We start from the raw sequence: 23,836 nt of genomic DNA, 5'->3' as shown, positions 1-23,836 counted from the left end.
GAGAGACAAAGAAACAGATTAGCAAGGCAGTAGGAAAAGAAAGAACATGGTATTGTAATGGAGAATAATTGGAGATGAAGGTAGCTACTTGGCCTACTACCTACTAGATATGGTGGTCTAGAAGGCCTATCTGAAAAGCTGAGTTCTGGGGGAGGATGGGGTGGTGACAGGGAGTCAGCCAAGGGGACAGTAGTGGGGACAAGCAGTCTAGGCATAGAATAGCCAGTGCAATGTCCCCGAGGCAAGGAAGAGCTTGACTTTTGCTGGGAGTCATTCCCAGGGAAGTTGGACTGAAGAAGTTAATGGATATCTGATCACGCAGAGCTTTGGGACAAAGGCCATGTGTTTGGATTTATTTTGAGTAGGTGGAAGCTTGATGATCTGAGTCACATAATCTGGGTATGAATGAATCCCAGCTGGGGATCTCACGCACCTTCTTGATCTTTCTCAGCCTTGGTAGTATCCATGTAAACAATCTAACCTCTCAGAGTGGTGGTGAGTATTAAATGAGAACATCTGCAGAACACTTAACCCATTTGGCACATAAGGCTCACTGTGTGGTAGGTTAATAAAGAAAATAGTCTGTTTAAACGGAGTGATTTCAACTGTTTCCTCATTTAAACTGGTACTAAAGATAAGTGGAATTTTGAGCTGTATACAGTGAAGTGCCTCCTTATTAATATTGCATATGATTTGGCTTGTAGGCTTGGACTGGATTTTTTAAAAATTAAAAATCATATCTTATAGTACAATTATTTAAGGAGGTATCTTAGTCAAGTGTGTACATTTAGAAGTATATCTTGACTAATGTTCAGGCAGAAAAGATCAATTTCATTCATTAAGGTCTAATTTGCATATTTCTCATCAACTTCCATAATCTGTAATTATTAGTTTTGAATTCATTTCCTTTTTAGTCTGATCATTTATGTCGATTAATGAGTGACAGTCTTGAAATTTTAGTGTCTTAGAATTTCTCACATAACTGAGGATAAAATCTCTTTACCTACTGATATCTATAAAGTGTAGTTTTCTTTCAGTCACTGATGCTCAAACTTTAGCATGCATCAGAGTCACCAGTGAACTTGTTAACACAGACTGCTGATTCCTAAACAAGTTCCCAGGGAAGGCTCCTGCTATGGTGGTCCAGGAACCACATTTTGAGAACTACTCTCTGAAGCAAAGAAAAACTTCAATTAATTCACTAAATGATATTATTTACTGTTCAAGATAGAGATCTGTATTCTATATTGACCTTACATTATTTCTACACTGCATTGTTAATGATGTTGATAATTAGTTGGAACTATTGCTATGAAAGCAATGTTCTTGGGGGGAAAAAGTAATTTGCAAACCACCCACTTTCTAGCTTCAGTCACTTATTGTGGATGCATCCCATGGTAAAGGGTTTCAGAAAATGAATGAGTATTTTCAACGGAGTGAGAGCTACGTTCCTCAAAAATATAATCATCTTCTATTACACCATCTTGACAGATCAGTAAATGAGGCAAGTAAGTTGCTTTTGTTTGTTTGTTTGTCTTGTGACCAGAATACGAATGTGTAATCATTTCTAAGGGTTTTAACTTGGTGTGATCTAATACCTAGGAACTGGATAAAAATGAATTTCAGTATGTTTCCCTGTTGCTGAAGTGTGTTCAGCGATTCTTCATAGATGGACTCAGAGAAGATGAGCCTTTGCTAATTCAGCAGGGACTGATCCCAAAGATAAGTGTCCTATTTTAATTTTGGAGGGCTTTGGGTAATTTGACTAGAGTGGATTCACTTGTTTAGATAAGTTTGGAATTTTCTGTTCCTTTGAAATCAAATTTGAAAAAAAAAATTGATACTGATACCTATATCCAATCAAAATTTAAATTCAACCATGTTTTCTGATCTATGTGCTATGCAGGGCACTTTGGGGGTGAACAGCAAAGCTTAAGACCTAAAACCTTGCTTTGACCAGGCTCGACAGGAGAGAGTACTACAAAATAGCATGTTTTTATTGTTTCAGTGAGTTTGACTTGGGAAGGTAAGATGAGTAGATAGTCAACTATTATGTAGTTTCCTCTCTACCCCCTAAGGCTCTATAACTATTTAACAGACTTTATTAACAAGATTGGACCTAGAAACATTACCATCAAATACCTCCTCTTTGCCCTAGTAACATCCCACTTTTTACACATGCTATACTGTGCTTTAATCTGAAAAACAAAGCGGCTTTTTGTTTGCTTTTATCACCCCAGTTAGGAAATTTTATTCCATTTTTTTTTTTAATTAACCAGAAGATAACACTATGAGTGTTTTTTTAATGGCATCTGGAAGCAAAGCAGAGTTTGCAAAATCTCTTGCTGCATGTCCTCTCTTTTCATCATAAGGTTTTGCAGCCCTAAAACTGTTTACTGGTGAGGCGAGGGGCGTGAGGTAGAGGGGCAGAAGGATTTTCTGGCTGGTATAAAATCTTTGATTTGCCAACCCCTGCCCCCCCACCCTGGACTTGAGTTGCTGAAGTTTATTAAGACCAGGCTGGGCCAGGGAGTGCGTTCTCTGTTTTTACTCTAAAATGCCTCTAAGTATGGGGCTTCCACTCCAGCAGGGAAAGATAAACTCCAGGCTTTCCCTAATACCTCTCAGGGACTTTAAAAGTAATTGGGGGAGGCAGGGATCTAAGGACTGTACTTACATAAACCGTATTGTATTTCATTTTGCATTTAACCCTACCTAACTGCCTGATAGATTTACTCATGCAGATAACAGGAAGTAGGGAAGAGGGGATAAAATTCCAAAGAAAATGGGTAGGGATGTCCCAGGAACCTTAAGCTGGTATGTTGAGGGGTGGCGGTGGGGAGTTGGAATCGGCTGTAACCTGAATTTCCCACTTAGATTTAAGAAGGCCCTCCAAAGTTTTAAAAACAAAGCATCCTATCAAATCTCCACTGGAATTTTGGAATCAAATTGGAATTTCCATATTCCATTGGAATTCTACTTGGTAATGGAAATGTCTGAACCATAATTTAGACACATTCTAAGATATCTTTTATTTCATATAGGTTTGTCCAAAGAGAATAGATCTGTATTATCAAAGCAGATGGGAAAATAGACTCTGCACTTTTAGCCATTGTGTATTCAGGCTCAACGCAGAGTGAACTTGGAAGTTATTCTACTCCATAAAATAAGACTTTGCTACAATAATGAATGTATTTACTTCCGTACCCTATGATCCAGGAAATTTAAGCAACTTTTTTGATACCATATGCTTAACAAGTAGTTGGTGTTATGTCTGGCTTCTGGTAAAGAACAGCTGTGGGGTAGCTGGTGAATAATCATGGCAGATAATGGGGTCAGTGACCAAGTATTGGTCAAATAAAGCGGCATTTCACCCATTTCTTTCTTTCTATACCCAACCGATATCTATACTTATATTTGGGCAGGGAGGTAGACAGGATTTGGGATGATACATGGATTGATGACACATGTATTCAAAAGCATAGAATTTTAAGCATGTATTTATACATAGAGAAAAATACAGCCTTAGCAATGAGTTCTGTGGGGAGGGACACTCCTTCCCTTGTGGAAAGTTGGGCTGAGAGCAAAATTTGCTTCAGGAGAAGGTGAGTGATTCAATACAATGCAAATATTTGTAGGATTTGAGATAAAAGTAACATTACTTGGAACATAGTAGCGGTTCTCAAACTTGGCTGTATGTTGGAATCATGGGGAGAGCTTTAAAAAACACAGTCTGGCTCCTGTCCACAGATATCCCGATTTAATTGGTCTGGAATGCGTCCCAGGCTTCAGGCCTTTTTCTTTTTTTATTATTATTTTTATTTTTTTGGAAGCTCCCCAGGTTTTCCTAACATACAGCCAAAGTTGCAAACTGATTGGTTTGTTCATGTTCTTCATTTGGGATTCTTTAACATGGACAAAGCCTCTAAAGCCTACTCCTGTGAGAGTTTTTCTTCACAAACACGTTTTTATTAAACTTATAGTCAAGCTGATGATTTTCTAACTTTGCACACAGGATTTTTTGTGTAAAAAAAATGGTTCAAAGATGACCTTCACTTTATTGACTAAATAAATTCCAGGAAGGTTTATAAATGCTTATTCTATATCATAGCAATCCTAAGAACTTATTATAAAATTGGGTCTGTGTTCTGATAGGGAAACAATTTTGGATGAGAAAGGCAGCCAGGCCTGAGGCGCATTTTCTGTAACCATACACACTTGGGCATTTTCCAAATGCTGTGTGCCCTTTGGTGGTTTGTTTTCTGCTTCCCAGATTATGAGAATTTTTCCTGGGTTGAGGAGGCTCATTCATCTCTTAAGCTCTACCCATTTGCCCCTTATAAAGACTTTGTGACATTGATTCTGGCCAAGCCCTCAATTCTTGTGGCTTTTTGAGTATTCATTTAATATAACCATGTAGCAGTGTGACTCCCATCCCGGAGCATTCTGAGCTGGAGGCCCCAGAGCCAGGCCTAACTGAAATGTGAAATGGCAAAGTCTTGGAAGTTATTTTGCTTTAGTGAGAGAATTATCTTATGGAATTTTGTAGCACAGGCAATCATTATTCAGTCATAGGTGGCTCCATTGGTGTTTCTTTTCCCATATACATGGTTTCCTGGTTTGAAAGGACAGCAGAATTTCTAAGCATGGAGGACAGTGCGTCAGATCTATCCCTGATTCGTGTTACAGAAGACTTCTTTGACACATCATTGGTAAGGATTGGGGTGGAGGCTTCATTTAGCAGATCCCATAGGTGATCTGCAGGAATCAAGTCATTTATAAAACTTGATTTTCTGTAAGATGTGGGTCTTGCTAAAAGACTCCATATTTTATTATTAGAATGTATGTGAAATAGAAACAAACCATTTGTTTGTAGCCAACTTAGTTCTGGAAACAATGTTAAAGAAAAATGAGATGATTTACTTTCATATGTACAATATATTTTGAGGGTGATATGCTGATTTTGATAAAGTGCTTGAAGCCCAAATAGGCTTTCTTTAAAGTTTTCACCTGTATTTAAAGTTCACTCCTGCTTATGAGAGAGATCTCGGCATTAATGCGTTAAATGTTATTGGTTATAATGCTATTTTTATGACACGTACTTTTTCTTTTGTTTTTCTGTTAGATTATTTCCAGGAGTAGTAGTAAAGGTGAGTGTTTTTCTACTTATAATTGTTCATTAATAGGATATTCTGGTACAAAGAGAAGAATTATCTAAATGATACTGAAAAGTAAAGTGAGTTTAAAAATTATAATTTGGATTTATTTTCTACCTTCTGATAGTCTTATTATGCTGAAGTGAATTTTTTTGTAAAGAATGTCTTGGCTTGTCTGAGGGGCATTTTTAGTTAGCTTCCTCCTGTTACTATGTGGCTATTTTGCTCTATTCAGATGTAGAGAGCCACCTTTTTCATTCCAAACCAGCAGAAGTTTAGTTCTTTCACCTTTAACTTGAAGCTGATTCAGATGCCTTTCTCTGTCTTCCAAAAGTGAAAAGGTAAAATTTTAGAAATTTTGGAGATTATACTGATGACTTTGTTCACCTTACCTCAAGTTAAAGATAACTTGACATTTTTGAATTATGTTGTCATGGAGTCAAAGATGCATTCTTTGAATCAATTTCTGAATATTTCTGAAATTGGGGCCATCTTAGATATATCCTTTTCATATAGTTGTGTTTTTTTGTCTTCTGAAAGCTGTTACTAAATAGCTACAACATCCTACAGTATGTGGTATCTTGTAATTGAGGAAATTCACTACTAGAAGCTGAAGTGTGCCTGGTGCTTAGCTGACTTTAAAAGAGGCCATCAGAATTTAAGTCAGTGGATCCAAATATCAAGTCAATTTTGTTATGAACTTCACAAGTGATAGCTACTGTCTCTAAAAGTGATTGGCAAAATACACAGTGGTGAAAACTACTTTGGCCTTTGTAACATTTAAAAATAAACTTGTCTCTTGTTCATGACAGCAGTATGCGTATACTATGTATTTGGAATATGATACATATGTGAAAACTTCATTCATTGCTTGATGCATTTGACATAATCCCTGCAGTGGCCTCATTGCCCCGTGGAGAGGAAATGCTGCTCTATGTGACAGTTTGTGCTTGGCATCCCCTCCTCTTGCTTCCTCAGTGGGCCTGGGTCTCTGCAGGTATCTCCAGGTGGCCTCTCACAGTCATGTCAGGGAAGCATGTTCTGCCCAGGCTCCAAAGAGTTGGCCTCCAATCCCTCTCTCTGAAGTAAAAAGATGTTTTCACTGACCTTCCCACCTCCTCCTGCCACTGACAGAATTCGTTACTCTATCCTTTTTGTTCTGAGACTTTTGTCATCTGACAGTATGCATTCCATTTTTTGTTCCTCTTTTGTTTTGCTATGTGGACTATTTTGTTCATAATTAACCCCTTTCTAGTTATTTGAATGATTTATGACCTAGTTTCATTCTACTAGGACTCTTAATTTAATTATCCACATCAAAATGATAGTACCTTATTTCTTATTTATATACCTCAAAGAATTTAACACATTTTTATTCCTCCATCTTCTAACCTGTTTAATTTAATCTTGGGTTTTAGGGCCATACATATGTGTATCTTTATAAATAAGATTATAACACAAGGTAAAGAGCAAATCTTTTTTTGATAGTTTTGTGCTCACTACCAACCCTTTTATACCATGGCATCCCCATTCCTGAGTTCTTCATTCTGCTTGATCTCTATCCACTATAACATATTTTGAAGAACATAATGAAGGTCTGTGTGTGGGACGTGCTCATACTATAAATCTTGCTTTTCAGGCTTTCCCTCTCTAAGCCCTGTCTCATTGTCATGTGATAATAAGGGTTGTGAGTACACACAAAGCCTGAAATGAGCTTGAGATGCTTTGTTCTTTTATAGGTAAAATTTAAAATTTTCACCATGGTATGTCATTGGATGCAGGTGCACATGCACACGAATGTCTGTTTTACGTGGTTCTTGATGAATTATTTCAAATCAAATCTTACTTTAGCTCAGGAAAATTTTATTCTTTGATAATTTTATCAGTTAGAATAGGAGTTCTTAGCTTTGGCTTTGTTGGGAGCTGTCCTGCACATTTTAAGATATTTAACAGAATCAGTGGCCTCTCCCTGCTCACTGCCAGTAAATTCCCCTAAGTTGAGACAATCCAAATGTCTCCAGATGTTGCTAAGTGACTCTGGGTGGGGGATGGGGGTGGGGCAAAATCGACTCTGTTTGAGAGCAGAGTTCAAACAGGCTTTAATGATAAAGGTTATTTGTTGGCTCAAGTAACTACAAAGTCCAGAGATGGAGTTTCAGGTGCATTCTGGTTGTGGCTCTGTTCCATTTCTCTTTAGTTCTTTCGGTTCTGACTCCTCAGTCTTTTCTTTGCTCCCAAATTCATTTCTCTTAATGGATACCAGCAATCAGGGATCTGGGCTCCCATATTCACATCCGGGGGAGAAAGATGCACTTCCTGTGACCACCACCAAAGGCAGTCCCTAGCTGTGCTCTGATTGGATTACCCCCTCCCCTGTGTACCAATCACGAAGAAAAGATAAATGTGGGTTCCCTGAATGGTTTAAACCAATCAGGAGCCATCTAGAAACTGGTTCCACCCACCCAACTAGCGTGACTTATACATAACAGCAGGGATGGAGAGGATGGTGGGAAGGCTGGCTCAAAGTCTGTAACAGTTATTGTTTCTATTCTACTACTCTCTCTGTAGTTGAGGTGTCATCATTCAGCCATTGCGTCTTTGTTTTTGTCTTCATATGCAGCTTTGTTCTCACTCATTTCCCCCATCCCTGCACTTTGAGAGCACTTCTCTAGGTTTTTTTGTTTTTTGTTTGTTTGTTTTTTAAGTCCTGGCTTCTGTTAATTCAGCTCTTATTGCTTCCAACACAGACTTCAGTTCTCCTGTGGGATCTTTGTTTCTTTGAAACCTTGAGTAGTAGTGATTTGACTCTGCTCTCAGATCTATTCCTGCTCGCTCTCTTTCTCTGTTTTATAGTGCAGAAATCTTTCTCCAGGCTTTCTTGCCAACTGGCTGCTGGCTAGGTTTAGCCAATGGAAAGGCTGGCAGGAAATTGGAGGTAGGAGGGGGAAGAACAGGTATTTCTTCTCCTTCTCTCTGCCACAGTGCTATCTCCAGCTCCTTCTGGGCAGGCCCAGTTGTGGTTGTGGCTTTTGCTAAGAGGCCTCAAGTCTTGGGATGAGATAATACCATTTCCTCCTGCCACCCTCCAGCTCCAGGGGTGGTGGTGGCTTCCTGCTGATACTACTCTCTGGCTGCCTTACTGCCCCTTACTTGGCTACCCAGCTCTTCTATCATTGCAACCAATACCCCGTATTAAATTCCCTCATGTTGAAATACCTAGAATGGTATTTCATCTTAGACTGTTGTGTTCTTTTGCAAGTCTCGTTTCTTATTTCATAGAATTCATGTTCTCTTGGGTTTTGAGAACATGAGTCGGGTGCTTTCTAAACTTTTCAGTATCCCAAAGTATATATATTTCAGAAGTCACTCTTCTGCTACCTCTTGAGTTACCATGCTCCTTTCCTTTTTTGTGGGGCCATATGTTGATAATTTCTCTTTACTACTTTTTAAATGCAGAGATGGAGTGACACTGATATTTGCCAATTAATGGAGTACGTAAATACCTTTAGGGTCTCTTGCTGTCCACCTGGATTCTGTTAGAATCTTTCTCTCAGATTTTAAGCTGTCAGACGGAAGTTGTTGGCATCACCTGTCATGAAACTTCTGGTTTCCAGCACTCATGTCAAGCATGGCTTCTTTGAACTGAAGAGGGAACTTTTTAATTTCTACTTCCTGATTTGGATTCTATAGCTTCATGAGTTATATGGGAGTTTAAAAATCAATAGTTTGTGATAAATCACATCAAAATTTTACATCTGAAGCTATCAAAGTTATGCTATAACCTTACCATGAGTTTTTGCAGGACACTACCATTGTTCTTCTAAATATTATCATAAATGCATACAAATGAAACCATAAACATTTAATAGACATAAATTATTACCCCACACCCTATTTTTTACTATGTACTGACATAAATAGCCACAGAAGTTTCTATGATTATGCTATTGATAAAGCTCAGCATTTTATAAAACAATTCCCTCTTCTGCATAAGTCTAAGACTATATAAAATTTCTATTTTTATAAAATATGCAAATGTAAAAAAACACAGAATAAACTGGAAACTGTATGCAAGAGTTGCCCTTTGCAGATTGCTCAGTTGGGATAAAAAAAAAGTACCTTTGGGATATGATAATCATAGTGAAGTGAATTGTCACACCACAGACACACGTGTGCACATGCACAGTTTTCTTTCATGGGTATCTATGGGGTTTCTGTAATTCGAAGCAGGCTGTAACTTGTTCCTTGCCTAGATTATAATTTCTGAAAAATTTACCGCCTTTTCTCTTCTTGCTGTGTAGGTATCATTTCCTTATTCTTTTTAGCACAATTTTGATTATTTTAAAATTGCACTTTCAGGGAAAATTCAGATGTTGGACTCCTTCATGCTTAGCTTAGGATTTCTGGTGACAAGAGCGACTGTTACTCATTTGATTCGACATGAGGTGAGTTGCAAATAATAAAACAGGTAACAGTTGCTCTGGAAAACTCAGATTGGTGCATATGTCCCTGTTTTGTTTCTTCACCATGAATGCCTTCTCCCATTCCAAAAAGGCTTTGAAGACCTTGAATGGCATTTTGGATGCTATACCTCGGGAAGACAGGAAAAAACTCCCTTCGTCAGAAGACGTGTGTGTTCTTATGTAAGTGACCTGGGACACAATTCTGTGACATGGTAAGGGCAAAGTCTCTCACTATTATAAATCTTCAACCTTTGTTCTCCGTAGTCCAGATTATTTCATTTCTTCCTTCAGTAAATGCTTTGTCACCTGTGTAGCAGGTACCATGCAAGACAGTGAAGGAAGAGTAAGGAAAAAAGCCAGACTTGGCTAAATTCTTCATCAGTTGTCTCTCTCTCTCTCTGTGTGTATCAAACTTGTGAGGAGAAACACTTTCTTAGGCAATAGATTATTTTATTTCTTTGTGAATGGGAGCTGGATTAATGATCCATGATAGAATGTTAAGAGTACAGACCCTGGAGCCAGATTGCTTGGGTTCAAAAACTGGCTTGGCTACTTGGTAGCACCGTAATCTTGAGCATATACTTACCTCACTGTGCCTCAGTTTGCTTGCTTAGCCAGGGTCAGCAATAAAGTCTACTTGATAGAGACATTGTAAAGGCTAACTAAGGTAGTGCATTTAAAGTGATTAGTTGGCAGATAGTAAATACTCAACTATACCAATAGGACATAGACTTCCTATTCTTTTTCAAGTAGTGGATTTATTTATTTATGTATTCATTCATTAATTCATTAATTCTGGTAATCTAGCCACAGTTACATAGTTCTTGGGATATGAGATTTGGAGGTAAGGTTGTAATGTATGATCATGGAAAGAGCAAAACCAGTGAGTGTATCAGTGTTCTTAAGAGAAACAGAACCAACAGACTGTGTGTGGGTGTGTATAAGTGGATTTATTGTAAGGAATTGGCCCATGTAACTTTGAGGACTGGCAAATCTGAACCCCATAAGGCTTGGAGTAGGGCAAGCCATAGGCTGGAAACTGTGATAAATGTGATATTGAAGTCCTGAGTCCAGATTCTCCAGGGGAAGCTGGCAGGCTGGAAATTCTGGGTTGCTGTTGAGTCTTGAGGCAGAAGTCCTTCTGACCTCTGGAACCCTTGGTTCTTGCTGTTAAGACCCTTAATTGATGGGATGAGGCCCACTCACATGATGGAGGGTCATCTTCTTTACTTACGGTCAACTGATAGTAGATGCTAACACATCTCCATAGAACCTCCACAGTAACAGCCAGACCAGTGTTTGATCAAAAAATTGGATGCCATAGCCTGGCTGAGTTGACACACAAAGTTAACTGTCACAACCAACATCCTATTTTGAAACTGAATCTATGCATATGACTGTGTACTAAGCAAGTCATGAGTCTTAAGGGTGTTGTCGTGGCACGACTTCATTAGAGCGACATGCAGTTGTGACTGCAAGAGGAAGGATGGTTGAGTTTACCCTGTAGGGCCTGAAAGGGGTGATTGGTGAGGGCGAAGCTCCTTGCCATCATGTGTATCCATTTAACTGGTTTCTGCAGGAAGTTGTTTTTCTACTGAATGTTTCATTAAAAAAATGTTTATTGAAGACATTAGTGAGATCATCACTCTTAGGGGAGTATTTGGATTTGGAGAACAGCTAGTCTGAGGTTTTCTAAGTTTTCAAACTAATCTTATGATCATACTACTCTAGAAGGGGCACATTCCAAATCTGAGTTCTTCACTTGGCACGGCTGATGGAGGTCACACCGAACCAGGCTGGGAAGGAAAAAAGGTTTATTTACCCCAGCAGGAGACAGTGGAAGCTTTCTCAAATCTGCCTCCCCAAAATGTTTCTTCAGTTGGTTTTATGCAGATTTAGAGACAAAGAGAGATAATTATTTAATTAACATGCAACAAGAGTGATAGACAAAGACTTATCTGTGTCTTTAAAGGTTTGGGGCAATCTCCCAGTGATTCTTTAATTGGCTAAGCCCATTAGAGACAAAGGGAATAAATTATTTTAGTTATTTAGTTTGGCGAACTTCGGTAATTTTGTTATTTCCTGTTTTCTTCAGGAACTGGGTGGCACATGGGAAAGGTATCTCCAGGTGTCAAGGGAGATGGATGAAAAGGCTAATATCTGGGTGCAGACTTTACATTTACATGCTGCTTCAGACTTCACATATTTCTCCTTTGTGAGAACAAGAGCTTCCATTATAGCCTGTTTCCAGCTTTGAAGGTTACATTTTAAGGCTACTTGACAATTTCCTCCTTGCTTACAGTTTTAAGATTATATTTAAAAAGTCACTGTTATACTACCTTATTGTCTGTATGTTCTGGGAATTCTGAAATGCTCTGAACTACAAAGTTAAAATCCGCAAGCATAAAAGTAAGCCAAATTTTCAGTGGTACTCTTTTAGGGCTTCTATTTAATAGTAACAAATCAATCAGATTGTTACAAGAAATTGATCTGTCACAAGATTTCTTTACATCTGTTCTTTAAAATGGGAATTGATTGGTTCAGACTTTTCAAAAAAGATCAGCATCATACTTGTTAGCATTTAATTGAAATTCTTAAAGAATACAGACTGGAAACTGGTTAGTTACAATAGTGTACTAACTTAATTCAGTACATCTCTAACTTAAAGTTTATCAGTTTTTTCAATCAGATCAAACAGCTCAGAGAAAGACAACACCTACTGTCTTGATTCCTAAGGTAACTTTCAGTGGACATGAACATGTACAGGCTGGTGAGGTGACTGTAAAACTGCAGATCTTAGCATTTGATGAATCATCAGAGATCCTTCAATTGAAGTCACCTTACAGAAGAAGAAAGAGAACTTCAGTGTATAGTAGCCCTAGCATCTTAAAGCAACAAAACAAAACCCATTCAGGTCACTAATATATAAATTTGAGAATATTTGCCTATAAAAATGTCTTATTGACATCTGATAAGGAAATTCTGATCCATGTGTGGTGCTGATTTGAAATCAATAAAAATTTCAAAAATGTACTCTTGGTTTTTAAATTTAATGGTAATAAAATAAAGTTGTACCTGTTTTTAAGATCATTTCAGTAAAATGTAATTTATCTAAATGTTTCAGGAAAGAACTTGCAAGGACAATTGTGACTGTGGGTGGTAAGAAGTTCAGAATTTTATATCTTAGAATATTAAATATTGGACACTGGGGGTTTTATGAGCATCTTGGAATTAGAATAAAATTATGGTCAAATTGAAGATAGGGATTAAGATTTTATTTTTAATTCATTGAGATTTTAGCATGTTGAAAACTATAATAAATAATTAACTCATTCACTTATCAACCAGCGTTGTCAAATTTTAGCATTTTGCCATATTTGCTTCAAATCTTTTTTAAAGTAAAATAAATCAGACTTGGAAATAAAGCCCCTTCTGTCCATGTCCCCGATCCCATTCTTATCTCCTTTGGCAGAGAGAATCCTTATCTTGGATTTGTTTTTACTCCCAAGCATGTTTTTCTACTTTTACTCTATATATTCAAAAGCAGCATACACTATTGTTTTGCCTATTTTAAAAAAAATTTATAGATGCCATTCTGTTGTACATTTCAGTGGCAACTTGCTTCTTAACCCTTAAAATTATGAGATTTAAACATGTTGATAATGCAGTTTTAGTTTATCTGCTGCAAATACCACAATTTATCTGAGGATTTTGTATTTGTAGTAGAAAATATTTTTAAGCTGTTGGATAAGCTGCTTTTGATGAATGTTTTAATATATCTAAAATATAAAACCCAGAAATATCACTTACTTTTAGAAATTGTTACATGATGACCTATTCAGACTTTTTTTCTAATAATTCTTAAATTCTGAATTTCTGTGATTGATTACTCCAGGATACAGCTTGTCGCTCATTACTTTAAGACACATGCTAGTCTTCTAAGGTGGAATTTCTTAGAGAAAATTCTAATCCATAGAGCCCTTTTGTCCCATTTTTCTTTGTGCCCCAAACTATCCATGTCCAACATGTTTTTAATCCTTAGATTATGACCAGCAGGTTGCTATTTCTGAAGCCTTGTGTAGACTGGTGATTAAAAAATCAAGGGGTGACTTTGTACATCAGTGGTTTGAAGATGAGGACATTGCTAAAGGTTTTGAAGAAATGAAGGATCGAGAATTTGAGACGGTGAGATTCCTGGTCATAAAAGTTCTGTTTAATTGATATGTATTAATCATCCTCACAGCATTTTCCAGTGTGTTAGGTTTAGGGGAGGAGTGTGTTTCTTAGATGTGATTAAAGATCTCATTCTTAAACTTCCTTTCTTCTGGTTTACTAATGCTGCCAGAATGCAAAACACCAGAAATGGATTGGATTTTATAAAGGGGGTTTATTTGGTTACAAAGTTACAGTCATAAGGCCATAAAGTGTCCAGGGTAAGTCATCAACAATCGAGTACCTTCACTGGAGGATGGCCAGTGGCATCTGGAAAATCTCTGTTAGCTGGGAAGGCACGTGGCTGGTGTCTGCTCCAGAGTTCTGGTTTCAAAATGGTTTTCTCCCAGGACATTCCTCTCTAGGCTGCAGTTTCTCAAAAATGTCACTCTTAATTGCTCTTGGGGTGTTTGTCCTCTCTTAGCTTCTCCAGAGCAAAAGTCTGCTTTCAAAGGCTGTCTCCAAAATGTCTTTGTAAGCTGAAGCTCTTCTCTCAGCTCCTGTGCATTCTTCAAAGTGTCCCTCTTGGCTGTAGCAAGCTCTCTCCTTCTGTCTGAGCTTATATAGTGCTCTAATAAACTAATCAAGGCCCATGCTGAATGGGCGGGGCCACACCTCCAGGGAAATTATCTAATCAGAGTCATCACCTACAGCTGTGTGGGTCGCATCTCCATGGAAACACTCAAAGAATTACAATCTAATCAATACTAATATGTCTGCCCACACATGATTGCATAAAAGATAATGGCATTTGGGGGAACATAATACATTCAAACTGGCACAGTGTTTCACCTGTAAGTGAAACAATTTGAAGACAAAACAGGCAGAGTAGACATCTACAGGGCTACAGAGAAGACCTTTTTATAGGTAACTTAGACTGGAGGCAGAACTGTGTGAATTTGATGGATCCAATGGAAGAGAGTGTCAAAGAGGGGATAGTGATCTTCAATGAACTTTGAAGGGTGGTGAGAGAGGGCATTTCAGCCTAGCAGGGAAGTACTTAAGCAATGAAGGAAGGCTGACGTTGGCATGGAATGTTCTAGTAGCAGAGGAGCATTCTGCGGTGGTTGGGTTGTGAGACAGCCAGCCTCTACAGTCAGGAGGAGCAATGTTTTCAGTGTCCTTCCACACGATCTGGGCTTATGATTTTTGTTGCATCCCCACCTTTAGTCTAAAATAGCTAAAACATTTTTTCCTCCTTTTAAAAGGTAAGAGATTTTTGGGAAAAGGTAAAATTCTCCAGAGTTCATATTGACCAAACCTCTCTACTCAAAACTCCAGCATAATCAGGGTTTTATCAAATCTGAACTTTTAAATATATTATTTCAGACTTTGAGCTTATTGCCACAAATGTGTTATTTAGGCAGGATTCGGTGTGATACAAATGGAAAGACCATGAGCTTTGTGGTTATCCCAACTTGGATTTGAATGCCACCTCCTTTAGTTGATGTATGCTTCTTGGCAAGATAGTTGACTTGTGATGCCTGGATGTCCTCATGTATAAATGAGAATAAAATCTAGCTAAAACTCTAAGAATTAGATGAGAGAAACTGAATGTGCGTGGAATATCATGGGCATTCGGCTATTAGTTTCCTTTATCATCTGTGCCATACCCTTATCTATCAAGGAAACCTAATGTAAATAGGATGCAAGTAATTATCCTGTCTCTCAAATCATTGTTCTCCCCAAACCATCCAACTTCTTAATTGAATTGCTTTTAGATGAGAGGCTTAGACTAGTGATATCTGTTTAGTCCCGAATAAAGACACACTGAGGGTGAGTGTTTGAATATAAGAGCCGATCCTTGCTAATGAAAAGGAATGGAAACCTGGTTCAGTGTCCATATTTGGCTTTAGAAATTTTAGGGGCAACAAATTAACCTTCCTACTAGCTGTGGAGTAGGTGAATTCTAGAAAAATTCTTTATTTTTAGAACATATGCAAGAAGAGAAAACCCAGGAGAGTGGGATAGAGATCTCCTGATCTCTGATAAAGAAAAGTAGAACTGGATAATATACTAAAATTGATCCAAGGTTGATAAGTTTTATGGGTTTGGAGTTGGCTTCTGTTGGGGCTGATGGTTACAACAGGGTAAGCAAATACTATAACCTGGGTCATCGGGAAAATGTGTCTCTCTTGCTTACTCTCTCAACTCAGCAAAATGTAATTGTGCATATAACTTTTGGAGACCTAAGCATTCCTTAGCTGAAAACCCCATGGTGAGGGTTGGGGGGAAATCCTTCCAGAAACATGTGTCTGGAGTCCCCTCTTTGTGACACAAAGTATTGTTTTAGTTAACATATAACAATGAATCCTTGTGAGGGGTTGTGATGTTACTGGATACTGGAATTTTAGAAGCAAACACTGGCCTCTAGGTGCTGGAAAGGGTAGTATTTAAAAAGGGAATGTTGGTGTTTTGTTTTGTTTCTAAAAGAAGTTTGCATTATTTACTTTGAAGGACAGTAGACAGTTTCTCAATCACCTAAATGAAAGCCTTGGTGACGAAAGAAGGTAAGATGTCTTTCTGAGCATTATTTCACTTACTAGTCGTGTTCTGAAAATGTCTAACATTTTAGAAGAATAATCTAGGATCTGCTTTATTTTATTTTAGGAGAGAATATAGGATACATAATTTACCAAGCACTATTGAGTGGTCCATTGAGTAAAAACCTCATAAAATAGACCCTGTTAGCCTAGTGTCTTATTTGAGTGTATTTAAAAATGATCTCAATCAGTCTTTTAGCATATTTACTCATGACCTGGGATATTTTTAATACTACATCCTCCAGGGAGCCCATAAATTTTAAGAGCCATTACCCAAAGACTGGAGCTCCCTGGAGAAAGGCATATTATGTATGGTTGGGTCCTTGATGAGAAAACATTTGCTGAGTTCACTCCCATCATTGGGAATTGTGCCATGTGGCTGGGTTGAGACGTAGAATCAGTAAACCTGGCTTGTTGCCTGCTGGATGCTGATCTCCATTTGCAGGTGTGAGACTCCCTACCATACTTCGTGTAAAGAGACAACGGCATACCCTGGTCATGAATGCTTGTAGTAAACATCTGAAAGTTGCATTTGGTGTCCATTCATATTTTACTTTTCTGATTGTGAGGTTTTTTGCAGGGTCTACTCATTTCCATGCATTGCTGCTTTTGCTGATGGGCATGAGGTATGTTTCTCTTTCTTGGAGGTCATGAGGGTGGGCTGTAATGAAACTCAAAGTTAGGTCTATGTAGGTCAAGCTTCTGCTTTCACTACTCAGAAGGGCTTCTTAAAAAGGGAGCTAATTACTCTTAGGGACTCCAACACTGAAACTACCTGGCCCTTCCCCTGTTTTCTCTTCTGTTGTGACCTGGATGCATTACCAGTAAGTTTTTAGGGCACTACTGTTACTATTGGATAAAGGAATTTTGGGGTCCATACTGTATATGTGAGGCCAATTATCGGAACCTAATCCCATTTTACCCTTGTTAAATAATGAATGATATTATTCCTGTCTAGACAGGAGGGAAAAGGCAGTTTCCTTCTTTCCTTGCATCTTTCCTCCTAGTGATGCTTTCAACTCTATCCCCAGCAATTGGAGCCACTGTCCTTTCTAGTTCATTATACTTTGTACTTTATGGTCCAAGGTTGAGCTTCATCCCCTTCTTTGGGTTTCTAGAGGAGCAAAGTCCTTCATGTAAAGGTATCCCAACCTGCAGAATTATAGTTTCAGGGTAAAAAGCTTCAAAGGTCTTTGAATCTTGACTCAGCAGAGGTTTCCTGGACCCTGTCTTCAAAATGTCCTCAAACAATTTCTCTGTTTTGGATTCAGAGCATTTTTCTTGGCCTTCATGAACTGAGCTTTCAACCTCATGACTGTGCATCAAATCCCTTCTCTCTAGAATTGATTTTGATGGACTGATTGCTGCATCTCAGTTCTGTCTATATGTCCTCAGGTGGGCTGGAGACTCCGAATCTCTGCTTGGCTCTTCTTCCTTCTAGGGCTTTGAACGTCCATCAGCTACAGTCAGGGCCCTTACTCTTACCCCTTGCATTGGCCTCCAGTTACATGCATGGCAGATTAAAACCAGCTATTAAAAGGTAGGCAGTTATAATGAAAAGGAAAGATGCTCAAGAAATACTATTTATTAGAAAAGCAGCTTGCATAGTAAGCCTGGTGTTCGTTCTGTTGTTAGGGAATGTATGAGTTTGTCAGAGCTGCTATCACAAATACTGCATGCTGGTTTTGGCTTAAGAAGAATTTACTGGCTCATGGTTTTGAGGCTAGAAGTCCAAATCAAGATATTGGCAAGGCTTGCTTTCTCCTCAAAGACTGTAGCGTTCTGGTTCTGGTTGCCAGCGGTCCTCAGGGTTCCTTGGCTTGTTTATCTACCTCCTGTCACATGGTGATGTCTCTCCTTTATTCTTCTGTGACTTCCAGGTTCTCTTTATAAAGCCCCCAGTAATCCACATTGAGGCCCACCCTCATTTAGTTGGACCACACCTTAACTAAAAGTAAAATCTTCAAGAGGTCCTATTTTCAATGGGTTTTCACCCACAGGGATTTGATTAAGAACATGCATTGTTAAGGAACATAATTCAACCTACACTGGGGATAAAAACTTTACATATACTTCCTGAGACATGCATAGAAAGTGTCTAGGAGGAAACACAGGCACTGTTAATGGTGCACGTGGGAAGGTACCTCTGGGAAGCTGGGAGGGACAGAGAGATCTTTACTACTTTCTATAAACACTAGACACTGTTAGAATCGCTCACTCTCTCTCTCTCTTTTTTTTTTTTTTTTTTTTTTTTTGCTATAAACTTGTATTTCTTTTATAGTAGTTAAAATGAAGGTAATTTGAAATCTTCAAGTCTCATAGCTCTGCTCTAATGGATGGCAAATTAGATGGCATTTTATGTAAAATGTAAAAATTACATTTTATCACCACTACCTCCTCCTGTAGAGGTTTCTATCCATATGCTGTGTGGATTGTTATTGCTTCAACATAGAGCTGTTTTCTTTGTGAGTCTCATCAGAAAAAAAGATAGCATGTTTGGATAGAGCCAGCTGACAAATTTAAACATCTGTTACATATGCTAAGATAGTGAGTCTTATAAGGAAATGGCTCAGTCACATAAAATGAAGACGCTTCTCCTACTTTGTAGAGATGAATGAAACAATAAAGAGAAACCCCTATAATATCAGGGTTGTGCTATTCCCACTAAAGTGTGAGTTCTGTTTTTAAGGATTAATTTTTGTGTGGCTCTTTAACATGATTTTTATTTATATACTATATGTTGAAATTCTTTTACAGATGAGAAAACCGGCAGATGAAAAGTTAGAGAAATTTTGGATTGATTTCAACCTGGGAAGTCAGAGTATAACATTTTATATAGACAACCCCGAGGTAATGACGTTTCATTTCTGATTACACTTAAGTGCTTAGCGATTGTCAATCGGCAAGTATGTGTGTATGTGCTCATGACTTTCACTTATTTTTCTTCCCCCCAGAGTGCTCTGTGGGATTCAGTAAGGCTTTTCAAGGAAGCAGTGATTAACTTCAGCATAATGGGTGAGATGAAAATTTTAAACTACCCCACATTTAGTTTGGAATATTGTTTCTGTTTGTATCTGCAGTATATGTGTAGTTAATTCTAGAGCAGATTTTGGCTGTGCCTGGGCAGAAGGGGGCTGGTGGGATACAGTGGAGGAAGCATTGCATGGTGGCCAGGACACAGGGGTTACTGTGCTAGAGATTCCTTTGCTTTATGACTTTGGGGTTCAGAAAAAATTGCTTGCTGGTTTACTCATCATAAAATGGTTACAATAGCTGCTTTCCCTATCCCATGGAATTATAGTAATAATTAATGAGTTTATGTGCATGTGTAGCCATTTCTATTTAGATATCAGCTCTCTGCACCTCCTTTTCAACCTCCATCATTCATCTTTTTGGTGGTTAGGGTTAAACGGTCCTTTTCTGGGTGAAAACAAGTAAGTCAGCCCAGTTTAGCAGTTCGGCTTTCATCTTACTTGATCAGGATTCCTGAATTGGGACTTTAAAAAATAAAGGAATATTTTTGAAAGTAACTCAGGATACTTAGCATTTTTTTAAGTGATAGGGTTAACTGAAGAATTAAAACTAAATATCATGTAATTGTATGGCTAGTATACCTCACTTCTTTCCACAAATGATTTGGGGCAGCTTATGCATTTATATAAAAATAAGAGATAGAAAATTGGAACCGCAGAAAAAGAATGAAAATGTCTACTGTGAAGGCTAAACTACAGTGGTTACCATGAAGATTCAAATTTGGTTCTTAGCTTCCTGGAAGCCAGGATGAAAAGTGAAACTAGACCTGTCACACGATTCTCCTCTAGAACTCCTGGGGAGAGCAAATCCTGTCTAGCCTTGAACTCCAGTTGGAGGTTTTCCCATGGGACTAAGGATCAAGTCATCCTTCAGTCCTGAGTACCCCTTGTTGGAAACTCTGGTTTACATGAATTAACTTGAGTGTTCTGTTAAAAAGATATTTTTTGAAAAAGCAAATAATGGCCTTCATACAAATATGAAATGAACATGTGTTAAATGGTTATTTCATTCATTCATTAATGAGGAAACCAGTAAGATGTCATAACTGGTTTGAAGGAGAATTCAAGGGTGAAATTAATTTATAAATAGATGCAAAACTAAACAGTTGCATTCCACAGTCACAGTTCATCTGTGTTTCTATAGACAAAAATGAGTTGATTATCATCAGTTTTCTTCAACTTATGGAGCATAAACTAGCTCAAAAATGTTGAAAGGCACACACAAAAACCTGGAAGGGAATGTGAGATGGGGCAGCCTGTGATTTTTGGTCCTTTTCAAAGTCTTCCACAGTTTCCCCTATGTAGTTCTTTTCCATGCCCGTGAGAATTTGTCCCAGTGCACAGGAATTTTGAATTTCTCCTGTGGGAGATTATTAGAAATCGAGGGGACTTGAGATTGGAAATAGACTAGGAAGTAAAGCAAGTGGCAGAGGAAGGAGGAGAGGTTTTCCCAGTGAAGCTCAGGGAGAATAAAGGAAGATGAATAGAAAACCTGGATTTTTGGAAGGCTGGGAGTTAAGAGAACTGTGGGAATAGGGGAAGGTGGCGGCAGCAATGAGGCAGACACAGAACTGGAAAGATACTGTACCTTGAATTGAAGTTGCCTCTTATCTGCAGAGAAGGGGTTTACAGTCATCTCACTAGGAATATAAATTAAGTGTACTTATAAATTAAGAGCAACTTAATTAAATATGCACATAATGTCATTGATATTTGCACTAAGTAAATATAAATATTTCATAAAGGCTTCCCTGGGTTTTCCAGGTTGTAAGTTCCTCATCCTAAAACCCCAAAGCTATGGCAGTGGTTTTCAGGAACCAACTTGCCAAAGTTAATATTCTAGACTGCATTAATACATCGCATTGCTGTGGGGCTTTTGTAATTTACAAAATGCCCTATGGAATATGGAGGCAGCAGGCGTTTCCATTTTTTTAGCCAAGGAAATTGAAGGTTGTCTTGCAAAAGCTTCAAGATTCAGTTTTGTACGTAAAGCCATCTGGCCAAGGAGTCGATACTGTTTCTGAGCCTGTTTGAGAAGTGGGCAGCCCTCAGGCTGTTTCTTCTGACCCTTTTTTGGTTGCATTGACCCTACAGCTCAACCAGCTAGTTATCTTTTCTGATATTGTTCACAGTTACTTTGTTGCAGGATTTTTGCTGCAGTGACTAAATGACCAGTCACTGAGGGATCATTGAGCTTAATCTAGTCCAGCCCTGTCCATCTAGAGAAATTTATTGTGAGCCACATATTTAATTGTAAATTGTCCACTGGCCACAATTAAACAGTAGAAAGTAACAAGTGAATTAATTTTAATATTTTATTTAATCCACACTGTCTGCAATATTAATACTTCATGTAATCCATATAAAAATTATTAATGAGATATTTTACAGGTTTGTTTTTTTTTTGTACTGAGTCTTTACAATCTGATGTGTTTTACACTTACAGCACATCTCAGTTTGTGCTGACCATGTTTCCTGTACTCAATAGCCACCTATGGCCATGGCCATCATGTTGGACAACCAGATTTAAATCCACATGGGTCTAGGGCTTTTTGCCTCGTTCTGGTCTCATCAATTCGTGGCTGGCAGCTTTGCCTGCACTTTCATGGAATTCACTGCCTTTTATCTCCTGCTTCCAACTCAGCTTGAATTTACTGTGGCTCATTCTTGGACTTTTTCTTTTTTTTTTCCTTTTTTTTTTTTTTTTTTTAATTGAGATTGTTCACATACCATACAACTATCCAGAGATCCAAAGTGCACAATCGGTTGCCCATGGTACCATCAAACAGCTGTGCATCCATCACCACAATTAATTTTTTTTTTCCAATTTTTAGGACATTTTTCATTACTCCAGAAAAGAAAGACAAAAAAAGGAAACTCCAATCCTCCCATACCCCTAACCACCCCCCTCCGTTGTTGAGTCATAGTTTTGGTATAGTACATTTGTTACTGTTGATGAAAGAATGTTAAAATACTACTAACTGTTGTATATAGTTTGCAAAGGGTACATATTTTTTTCCTATATGCCCCTCTATTATTACCTTCTATTTATAGTGTCATACATTTGTTCTAGTTCATGAGAGGGATTTCTAATATTTGTACAGTTAATCACGGGCATTGTCCACCACAAGATTCACTGTTTCATTCCCATCTTTTAACCTCCAACTTTCCTTCTGGTGACATGCGTGACTCTGAGCTTACCCTTTGTTTCATTAGTTCTTTGGTTTTAGCTCTTTCTTCCTTTATAATTTATGCATTGAGAGCAATAAATTTCCCCCTGAATGCCATCTTTGCTGCATCCCATAAGTTTTGATATGTTGTGTTCTCATTTTCATTCATCTCTAGATATTTAGCAATTTCTTTTTCTATTTCTTCTTTAATCCACTGATTGTTTAGGAGTGTGATGTTTAACCTCCAGATATTCGTGAATGTTCTAAATCTTTAATGGTTATTGACTTCTAGTTTATTCCATTGTGATCAGAGAATGTGCTTTGAATAATTTCAGTATTTTTAAACTTATTGAGGCTTGTTTTGTGGCCCAGCATACGATCTACTCTGGAGAAAGTTCCATAGGCCCTAGAGAAGAATGTATATCCTGGTGATTTGGGATGTAATGCTCTATATATACGTCTGTTAAATCGAATTCATTTATCACACTGTTTAGTTTTTCATTTCCTTATTGTTCCTCTGTCTGGTTGATCTACCCATAGTAGAGAGTAATATATTGAAGTTTCCCACAATTATTGTGGAAACATCTGCTGCTTCCTTCAGTTTTGCCAATGTTTGTCTCATGTACTTTGGGACACCTTGATTGGGTACATGGACATTTATGGTTGTTATTTCTTGTTGTTGAATTGTCCCTTTTATTGGTATATTGGGTCCTTCTTTGTCTCTTATGACATCCTTACATTTAAAGCCTATTTTATCTGAGATTGATATTGCTACTGCTGCTTTCTTTTGGCTGTAACTTGCATGGAATATTTTTTTCCATCCTTTCACTTTCAATTTCTTTGTTTCTCTGGGTCTAAGATGAGTCTCTTATAAGCAACATACATATTGGTTCATATTTTTTAATCCATTCTGCCAATCTGTATCTTTTAATTGGGGAGTTTAATCAATTCACATTGACAGTTATTACTGTGAAGGCAGTTCTTGAATCAGCCATCATATCCTTTTGTTTTTATTTGTCAGATGCATTTTTTCCCTCTCTCTCTTTATTTCCTTTAACGTATCTTTACTCAGCATTTGTGAAGATTTTAAACTCTCCCTCGAATTTGAAGGAGTGCTTTGCTAGATAAAGAATTCTTGGTTGGCAATTTTTCTCTTTCAGAATTTTAAATATGTCATACCACTGCCTTCTCGCCTCCATGGTGGCCGCTGAGTAGTTACTACTTAGTCTCATGTTGTTTCCTTTGATGTGGTGAATTGCT

The 23,836-nt window shown here is 38.0% G+C and overlaps 1 protein-coding gene across 1 annotated transcript in view; it reads left to right on the top strand.

Annotated features, from left to right (window-relative positions):
• Positions 1–1,453: 1,453 nt before the first annotated feature.
• The window catches only part of SYCP2L (synaptonemal complex protein 2 like), a 132,275-nt gene continuing 109,892 nt past the window's right edge, over positions 1,454–23,836 (top strand). The window contains exons 1-12 of the mRNA XM_037844308.1: positions 1,454–1,508; positions 1,603–1,722; positions 4,608–4,712; positions 5,126–5,150; positions 9,516–9,601; positions 9,711–9,799; positions 12,744–12,778; positions 13,662–13,804; positions 16,289–16,341; positions 16,955–17,000; positions 19,132–19,224; positions 19,329–19,389. Coding sequence (XP_037700236.1) covers positions 1,500–1,508; positions 1,603–1,722; positions 4,608–4,712; positions 5,126–5,150; positions 9,516–9,601; positions 9,711–9,799; positions 12,744–12,778; positions 13,662–13,804; positions 16,289–16,341; positions 16,955–17,000; positions 19,132–19,224; positions 19,329–19,389 — 865 coding nt within the window. The 5' untranslated portion in view covers positions 1,454–1,499. The remainder of the gene's footprint in view (positions 1,509–1,602; positions 1,723–4,607; positions 4,713–5,125; positions 5,151–9,515; positions 9,602–9,710; positions 9,800–12,743; positions 12,779–13,661; positions 13,805–16,288; positions 16,342–16,954; positions 17,001–19,131; positions 19,225–19,328; positions 19,390–23,836) is intronic.

The sequence above is a fragment of the Choloepus didactylus genome, chromosome 7, assembly GCF_015220235.1.
Source record: "Choloepus didactylus isolate mChoDid1 chromosome 7, mChoDid1.pri, whole genome shotgun sequence".
Lineage (NCBI taxonomy): Eukaryota > Metazoa > Chordata > Mammalia > Pilosa > Megalonychidae > Choloepus > Choloepus didactylus.
Note: the sequence above shows the minus strand (reverse complement) of the source record. Positions and strands in the feature narration are given on the sequence as shown.